Raw genomic sequence first — 9911 nt, 5'->3', positions numbered from 1 at the left:
TAGAAACTATTGACTAGACAAAGCTTTCCTTTCTTATATTATGCTATATGGCAATAGGCAACAATAACATTCATTATGAGAATAAAATTTGAAATTGAATCACATTGGGAATATTTTTTAGAAAGAGTGCTATTTTAGCTAAAAACTCCACCCCAATAATACGCAAGAATGGCACAGGAAGGAAAATCTTTTCCACCCATAATTCTTTTCCATCAAGAATGGACAGGAAACTACTTGTCATTCTAGTTTTAAGAGCGAATAAGAAACCACACCGCTTTACAGAAATTAGGTGAGTACTATACATAAAAGCATTTACAAATATACTTTATACAGAACAACTCGAAGGAATAATACTGAGCCCTTCTATTGCGGAAAATTTCCTAACAGAAAACACTAAATTTAAACGTAAGGAAAAGTTTCACTCAACAAATAAGGCTTCCAAAAGCTCGTCGACATAAGCTAGACATGGCCAATGATCAGTTCTAACCCGAACTAAAGTAGAAACATCACATACTTCCATTTTGAAGAGGAGATGGAATCTTGGAGGAAGAAATATCAATACGAGGAAGCATCCCATGTTCTTTTTGGAAATTTGTAGGTGAGGCCCTTTCTCATTTTCGTCATCCATGTACTGGATATAAAGAGGACCTCCATCCAACCTCGCATCTGGGTTCGGAGCTTCAGATAATGAATCTGAATCAGAATCCTTCCATACTACCTCTCTTATTATTTCACCACCTTTCACGATATTAATAAGAGGTTCGCCAGTTACACTAACAACAAATGATGCCAAGCACCGCTGGACAGCTTGAATCAAAGACATGAAAGGTACCTCAAGCAGCTTCACTGATTGTGTTCCGCTGATTGCAGCAACCCCTTTGCCTCCTTTCAAGACAAAGGTTTCTCGCCCGGTGCTAGATGATGTGCCACATGCTTCCCATAAGGCGTTGAACAGGTCCAGACAATAGTTAGGCACTGCTTCTGTTGGGACATCTTCTGGAACAATAGCTTTGAGAAACATATCTTCAATTCCCACATTGATACTGTGAAGCTGTCCTTGAATGATCTCACTATTGTCCGCATTTGTTTGAATATGTACATTGATGACACCAGGTTGTGGTTCCCGGGGCTCTAATTCAATCATTACATGAGCTTTAAACCTTTTTTCCTCGGCAGAACCATTTCCAACAGGAACGATATCTAGTGAATTAGTTTCGCTGAAAGAGTAATCCTTTTTGACAGGTTGGCCAAGAAGAAAAGGAATGTGATATGATGGAATATTGCCATACGGTGCAGAAGACGAAAATTTGAGCACTGTGGCGTATATGGCTGGAAGTGAATCTATTCCACAGCTATCACTGGGTAGGCTGGTCCCTACCGAGTGATTAAACAACTCTGAGTCAAAGCTCAAAACACAAGGTATTTTGATCTTGAGTCCTGGGAAGTGTCTAAAATCAGGAATTGATGCAAAATGCTTTCTTAAAATCCCCACCATTTCTGAAACTTTTGAGTCCATCACACGTAGTGGCTCCTGAAGCTGGCTAATTCTGTTAATATCAGAAACAATCTCGATACTACTACTACTTCTGTCAAGCTCCTTTGGCTCACCTGTAGTTTTGTTATCCTTGAAGCTTTCCAGTGACTGCTTATCATCATCTAATCTGAGCACTGGCAATGACAAGGACCATGATTGTCTAACTAAAAGTGGCACAGTGCGCTCAAGATGAATGTAGGATGAAATATTCCGAGATTTCTTCGGGTCATGATAGCGAGGAGACTGAAGATTGAAAAATGAACTAGAATTGGTAGATGGTGAAATTCCAGGAAGTTGCTCCCCAATGTTCAGCAAGTCGCGAAGCTTCTTTCCTGGAATGCAAACCAGCATCCGCAGGTAGGTCCTATAAAGAGCCAACAAATCATTGGGAGCCTAATTACGTAAAGCATATGCAATTATCCTATTTCCAAATTTCACCACTTCTTCCTTTCCAAAGTCATTTGCAGTATACCATCTTATATCATTCTCCACTAGGAAAGGGATTCATCCAATGTACAAAACTAGAAATGAACAAATTCATTTTTTTTTAAGGTAAACCTGATATAAAAAAGCTGAATATATTTTGAAATTCAGAAAGGACTAAAAAGAGGTCTTTATTGTACCTTGCATGGTCACGAACCTCCAGATCAGGAAAATAAAGGCAAGCGAATGCAAGGAGACGAGAAAGTCCAAGAAACAAACTGGAACTGTGGTGATGAATCATCATAGTCCGACAAATGCCCAGAATTTTGCTCCCCTGACACCATGATTTCAACCCTGTATCTGGACCATGTTTCTTAATCAGGACAACCATATAGTTGGCAAGAAGCTCTAACAACCCCGTCGGAGAAACTCTCTCATTCGCCGAAATTCTTTCCAAAATGGGGAAGTAAGATCCTAATTTATAGTCTATATTAAGTTTTGGGATGAAAGATTCATTGAATGTCTCCAGCAGCCACTCGCCCAGCCAGCGGTGTTTGTAACATCCCAATAAACGGTCGACAAAGGAAACAATCAGGGGTACCAACCCTTGAAATTTTAATGTTGATTCTATCAGCATTCCCTATGCAAAATAAAGACAGCAGCTTCAGCAATCATAAATCCTAGTTATGAAATTTTAACAATCACAAATGTTAATTATAAAAAATTAGCATACATTTTAATGATATAACTACATCTTTATGTGAGAGACTCGAGTTCTCATGATCACTGCATTACTGTATTAAAGCTAGACCATTTAAGGTGATCCCCAAAGTTGTACCATTACTTGAGTTTAATGATACTCCTATTCTCCAATACATCTAAAAAGAACTGGAATGGCAAAAGAGACACAGAAGTCATGCTTACACGATTCTAAAATAATAAAAAGAGCAACTAGCAATGATAAAAGAATAGGTCAATTGATTTGAATGATGAATTAAGTTGGGCTCCTAAAAGTTTTAGTTCATTGCCAGAATCAATTATCAGAGAAATAATAACTGCAGTAATTATATATGAAAGACTCCATGTAACACCACGCCACCATGACACCAATAAGAACACTTTTAGTGCTTCTCTACTGTGTTCTAAAGATGCAGAATTATCATAGGCTAAACTTTCACAAAGAAGATTCTATAGAATTTGTTTTCCACCTGTTTTAAGTACAACTTGAAGCCAAAACCAAAAAGAAAATAAAACCAGCAAAATGAAAGTGTTATCTCTAATGCATTAATACAAATAGAGACAGTAAAAAAATACAAATAGATACAATCATGGAAATATTTTTATATACCAATTTTGCTTCAGATACCATGCCTGAATGCACATTGGTGCCACTTCAATTTGTCTGTGCTTTCATTTTCATCTTTCTATCCGTTATTTGTCTTTATCAATAAAGTATACTAACTTCCCCTAAGATTAACCATTATTACAAAAATACCACCCCTCTAGTTAGCAAAATTAGACAGCTCTGTCGCGACCACTGTCAAACTTTTTTGTTAGCACTGTTAACTTTCAATATTCTCTGCCTAATAGGCCATCAATCTATTTATCCAGTAGGAGTCTCTCTCTAATGTTAATGGATTCGAAAGTTTGTTTATTTTTACTAAAGGCATTACTGCTCAAGTCTCAAGAAGCAAGATGAGGGAGTAACGAGCAAAATAAATTTTCAGTACAAGCCCCAGAAAAAAGTTACTTCCTTGGACATTTTTGTCATTAGTTAAGTAATTTCCATTGAACCTACATTTTTTTTTATGTGCAAAAAATAAGAATGGTAAATTTTTATGGCATCATGAAACAGGGAAGACAAAATCCCCTGCTATCATTCTTCAAAAGTTACTAATTAACTGAGGTTTACAATTCAATAAAATAAAAAAGTTCAGTATGCTTCCCCCAATTTTTGCAAGGAGATCGGCACAGTATTTCCTATAAAAATGCTTGACAGGGGCTGTTGAAATTAAAATGTTGCACTCAAAAAATAACGAAGAAAATTTACAAGTAAAATCTAGTAAGGAGGTCAACAACAGCATCTGCATCAAGTTCAATTTCTTAATGAATTACTATTGCATGTGAGATCCCTCTCGAACATTTGATGAACAGAAAAATCAAATGAAAATAAAAATGTCACAAATGAGTTCAAGAGAAAAAGGCAATTGGGGAGATTGAAATTCCATTAGCAATATTGATAAATTTCAAAACAAAAATTTCTCAAGCATTGCTTGATTTTTTAAGCAAAAGAGTATAAAGGCAATACATGGAAACAAGCAATTTTGGGCTCAGGGTCCACACACCTTGTACTAATTTCAATTTCATATATGTCTCAGTTCCAACAATTTTGATCATTCCTAATTTTTTATTACTACCATTTCCACTATGTTTCACTCGTTGCACATTTAGTCTATCACATTTTCAAAACTACAGCATGTAAAAATTACTGCGCATTATAAACTACAACAATTAGATAATCATAGCAAACCAAACACAATAACAAAGTTAATTAACTAAGGTGTGACTGGACAAGTACAAAACAAAAAGGATCTGATGTATCCAAACCATAAAAAAAAAAAAAAAAAGAAGAAAGAGACTATCCCCTTTGGCTGTTGTACTCATACAGCAGCATCACAGCTCCGCTAATCCAACAGATCCCATCTTTATCACAGAGACATTTCTAATCAGATCTCAGTCCGCTCAGTGACCCAACATTTTACCCTTTTCAGGCTTTGGCTCATTTCAACACAAAAGAAAAGACTATTCAGACACAGTCCCCAGCAGCAGCAGCAGCCGCATCCAGCAGACCCCAACTCTACCCTCTTAGTCCTCTCTCAGCTCAGTGAACTAATCCTCCCAGTTCCACCCCCAACCCCCCCCCCCCCCCCCAACCAAAAAAAAATTGTCAAAAAAAAGACCTGAACTTCAAACTCCATCCTCTTTCCTTCATCTTTCATTCTCCTCCCCCTCATCAACTCTTTTCTTTCCCACACTTTCAAAAACACAAACTACAAGAGAAATTGTTATCTTCTCCACTCCCCTTAATTATTTCTGAGCTTTTTAGCTAACCAACAGTTTACTTATAAATCATTAGCAATAGTTTGCTCCATTTCAAGATTCAAATTTGATATTTGCATTAGCTCCACTTCAGCTTCCAAACAAAACCCATGAATTTTCAGATGTATATTTAAGATCTAATATACATGAGTAACTATGTGATTATGATGAAGTAACACTGTTCTTGAAAACTTTTTATGCATTAGTATCTGAAATGCAGGGAGGAACTGTCAGTGGAAAATCTAGTGCAGCAAATGTGATGGACCGGAGTGTCAATAATGCCTTCAAAACTTTGAATAGTAAAAACTTGAGACTTTCTGCCTCCAATTGAGATTTTAATTGGACAGTTATCTTCTTGATATTTTACCACAGTTTGATTGCCAGTTCCCTATAAACTATGCAATAAACTAATGACAGATGGTACTGAGTCACGTATGGTGACTACAAGAAAAATTGAGGCTTGACTCATTGCCGTAGATTTTTATATTAAAAATTCATTTCTCGCTCTAGTCATTCCAAGAAAAGAAAAATTACTGGACCTGTTACAACTTCTTGTGATTAGATGTAGTTTTTCTTGTATTTTGGACCAGATATGGAACCCAAATCAGTGCCAAACTGAAGGATACATCAATCACTCTATACATGATCTGACCAATACTGGATTAGGTTCTTCAGAGAAGGGAACTTCTATTCTTGTAGTAAAACCAAGAAAAGACTGAGTATTTTGAAACTCTGATAACGACAGAGTAGGTTCCTCTGATAAAGACCAACATTTTGATACTGGATTAGGTTCCTCAGAAGTATTTTGAAACTCTGATAACGACAGAGTAGGAGGTGCAAATTTTGTGGACAGAGTTACTCTGTAGCAGCTGCATACGTAATTTCTCTTGACTTAAGCATTTTAAGTTCATTCACCAAGACAGAGAAACATTGTTCAACTTGCAAGTCATATCGGTTGAGTTTTAAACACATGATGCAAATTTGCTTTTAAGACTGGAATGATTTGATTAGCTTGGATGCCCAAATTTGTGATGAGTGAGCTAAAATTCACATTAACAACTACCTTTAGAACCTCATAAATTAGAACTCGCAACTATTTTGCCAAAGCTTTCTTCTATGTATAGCTCACTATCACATGCTACATTATCAAATTTAGCCTGTGATATATTCCTGCCTTAGTTGACAGTCAACCTTTTCCTTGATAAAGGAAACTTGGGAAGACATCTCAGTAACATCCATCCAGGTTATGATGAGCCAGAAGATCTTTCTAATCCTATGACGTATCATAATGATGCATGCTGAGGGCAGAGGTTGAAAATGACATCAGACAACTAATGGATCCAATAGATAGTTAATAAATGGACCATTGTACTAAGAGTGTGGATTTAGGATGCATGGGTATAGATTTAGCCCCTTTTTTAAATACATAAAAACTACACTTATCGCACTATATAATTTAATATGCTATCAATTGCACAATGCCTTTGCCAACCACAAAAAAGCAAGGCTTGATGGGTTGAACTTACTACTCAATACACTAATGCAGTTCGTGTAGCATAAAATTGACAAGTAAGCAAAAACTTAAAAGGTACACATGTTATACTCCTACTATTTCCCTTACATATACTGAACAACAAACCAAACCGCAAAATGTACCGAAATCAATAAAGTGGTAAGCCAAAAAATGTTTTGTACTTTCAAAATTCTTTTCGGAAGTTCCTGGACTATAATTGAGCATAATACAAGTCAAACGAAGTAATTTCAGTTCAATATCATTCCCATGTCTTTGCTAACTGATAGGCTCTAAATATTGTGGATAAATGATGGGTGTTTGTCTAGGGGTAATAGATGGGTAAATGGATAAAATAAAGAGCCTGTGTTCCAGGAACCATAAAAAAAGCCCAAAAAAACCCCTAAATGATTTCCAGGAACCATAATCAGTTAAACAGCCTATGTTCAGAGCCTTTTTAACTTACCACATCGCCAAAAAACATACCGTTTGGATTAGCTGTTTTTGGGAATGTTTATGAAAAATTTTGCTGTAGCAGAGCTTTTAGAGTATATTTTGAAATATTTTTAAAAAATATTTTGGGATATTTAAGAGTAGAAGAATTTCTAAAATATATTTTGAGATATTTTTTAAAATTTTAAACTAATTTTTAGATTACCTTTTAGAGTACTTTTTAAAAATTTTTGTTGTATTTGAAAAACTAGTTTTTTGAAAAACACTCCCATCCAAACAGAATTTTCCTATATCATCATCAAGGTCGTCAATGCCTCATCGCCTCATCTAAGTTTTCAAACAAGAGATTCAGCCAGAAAAACATTTTCTGAGCATTAAATGTCGCTGAACTCAATTTTGGATCATGTACTGTTCCAAGTTCTTAACTCACACTATCAGAGGGAATTTGAACCTTTAGGAGAAAGGAAAATACAAAGGAATACTCTGAGTCATTCGAAAGATCTGCTTTTGGAATTGCAAAACTTGTTGTCCCACTGTGAACCATAGAAATGGAAAGTCATAGCATGAGACAGGCTAGTGTTTAGACACTTCCAGCAATCCAAGACACCACCACATGATATGAAATTGTAACAGCCCATTATTGTTTGGAACCCCAATAAAAAAAATGCAAAAGAAAATGCAAACTTTCCTAATACTGAAATAGCTGCCATATCTCAAGCAATTTTCATCTCTGAATATAATCAAAACAAAGAAGAATAAACAACAAGCAGTTCAAGACAGGAACCAAAAGAAAGTACCTGTATAGCACAGAATATGGGCAACTCCATGGGAGACCTTTTGGAAGAAGTATCAGACTCATTAAGATCAGAATGAGATGACGTGCCTACCAAAAACTTATGGAAGGTGCGGAACGCCACTGCAGTTTCTGTGCTCCAAGGAGGCAACCATTTGAAACCAGATACGCACATGAGGCCATCTTCAAGCAGTTTGACCACAGAAACTTCTGAACCTACCTCCACAGTCATCGTCCCCCCATTTGCATACCTCTTCAGAGTCCCAAAATCATCGAGTAAAACAGAGCAATAAGCGGCCAAGTCAAGTTTCAATGATTTCAACGCCAGTGGATCAAAAATAGCAGGATAAAAACTCAGACTCATCACATCTGCAAAACTTTTTCTCTTCGTCACATCTCTACCTATGACCAATTGAATCAAACCTAATAACCAGTGAACAGAAAGCAATTGAAAAACTACATTATTTTGATATGACAAGTATAGCTCCTTGCTTTGCAACACTAGTCGATTAGCAATTTCCATTTCTTGCCCATCAAACGAGTCCAAGAGCCTCAAATACATCCCTAAATAAGCATGACAGAGTAAAGGGTCAAACGTGTAAATAAGCCCCGAAAACTGTACTTTGAGCAAAGAAGCTTGCAACTCCAGAGCATTGGCCACCGGCATTGTCATCCTCATAAACTCCAAAACTCCACAGCAGGTTAAGTATTGTGGCCACTCTAACAAAAACGAAATCACCCTCCTTAACTCCTTATACCTTACGTTCGTCTCCTTCAAATTACTACTAGCACTAGAAACATTTTTCTCGTCATCATCACCAACAATAACATCACTATCATCACCATCCTTGTCATTTTCAATGAAAATTCGCGGCACATTAAACGGAAACAGTGGTGTAGAAGCATTAAGAATAGAAACATTGGGCGCCTTACCATAAACTACAATGCTGTGAATCACCGCTGCGAGTAACAAAACGTAGCTTTGAGCCGCGTGGGTTCTCTCGATCTGACAAAGTCCCCAAATATGCGCCGCAATCTCTGATAACAAACAGGGAAACGCCAATTCCAGCTCCCGCAAACATTCGCAAGCTACAGCCCTCGTCTGCCGGTCGATCCCGTGGTTCGGACGGTTTACAATCGTCAACAACAGCTCCACCAAACCCTCTAGGGTTTCAAAATCAGTAGTGGCAAAGGTACCATGAACGATGAATATTGAAGTCGTTGAAATGAGGAACTGTTCTTTAAATGAGAAAGAGAGGGAGACGGCATCATTTGGATTGGGGGACTGGATTACGAGACGGAGAGTTTCGAGGAGGCGGAAGAGGCTCGCCGGGGAAGTGAATAGAGAAATGGAGTGTTCTTCTAGGAAGATTAGGAGATGTTGTTTTAGGTGGAGAGAGAAGTCCTTTCGGAGGAGAGAAGAGAGTGCGAGGTCGACGAGTGGGGGACCGGCGTAGTCGGAGGTGGTCCACCGGTGAAGGCGGCCGTGGTTGTAATCTTCGATCAATGTCTCCCATTCTTGAGATGACAGAGGCTTTGGTGGCGGTGGCGGTGTTGTCATATGCGGTAGAGGTGGCAGAGGCAGCAGCCAGCGTCATATATATGGGCTACGGGGCTGCTGGTGGTATATTCGGAATTTGAAGAGAAAGAAACGACGTGGTATCGGTTGCGATTTGGAGATGGGCTATATTGTGCCGCTGTTGTTCTTAATTTTTCGTTTTATTCTTTCGTTTTATTCTTCTGTTTTTTTTTTAGTAAATCTTGTGCGTACACTGTCACGATTAGATACATGATACATGAACAAAATTTAGATTTTAATTTTAAATTCAGATAATTTGTCATGCATCCAATAGTGATGACATATACACAGTCAATGCATAAAAGATTAATCATTTTTTTTGTTACAACGATAACATTTATATAATCTAATATATTCTACTATACAATTTTATTTTGGACTAATTACATTTACCTCCCTTAAGGTTTGACCAAATAATGAATCGATCCCTGAGATTTGGCCAAATAATAGATTCCTCCCCCATGCTAACTTTTGTCACTTTTATGGAACAGAAATTGCCAAAAGTCTACATAACCCTTGT

At 37.3% G+C, this 9911-nt stretch overlaps 1 protein-coding gene across 1 annotated transcript; it reads right to left on the bottom strand.

The window, feature by feature from the left end:
* Positions 1-275: 275 nt before the first annotated feature.
* LOC113698043 (uncharacterized) lies at positions 276-9415 on the bottom strand. Its single transcript, XM_072058351.1, has 3 exons — positions 7817-9415; positions 2158-2597; positions 276-1898 (listed from the first exon to the last, which is right to left on the bottom strand). Exons 1-3 carry the CDS (start codon positions 9371-9373, stop codon positions 419-421), a joined length of 3477 nt encoding a protein of 1158 aa, XP_071914452.1. The 5' UTR covers positions 9374-9415; the 3' UTR covers positions 276-418.
* Positions 9416-9911: the final 496 nt, after the last annotated feature.

Source organism: Coffea arabica, chromosome 7c, assembly GCF_036785885.1.
Source record: "Coffea arabica cultivar ET-39 chromosome 7c, Coffea Arabica ET-39 HiFi, whole genome shotgun sequence".
In the NCBI taxonomy this organism is placed as follows: domain Eukaryota; kingdom Viridiplantae; phylum Streptophyta; class Magnoliopsida; order Gentianales; family Rubiaceae; genus Coffea; species Coffea arabica.
This window is presented reverse-complemented; position numbering and strand designations above follow the sequence as displayed.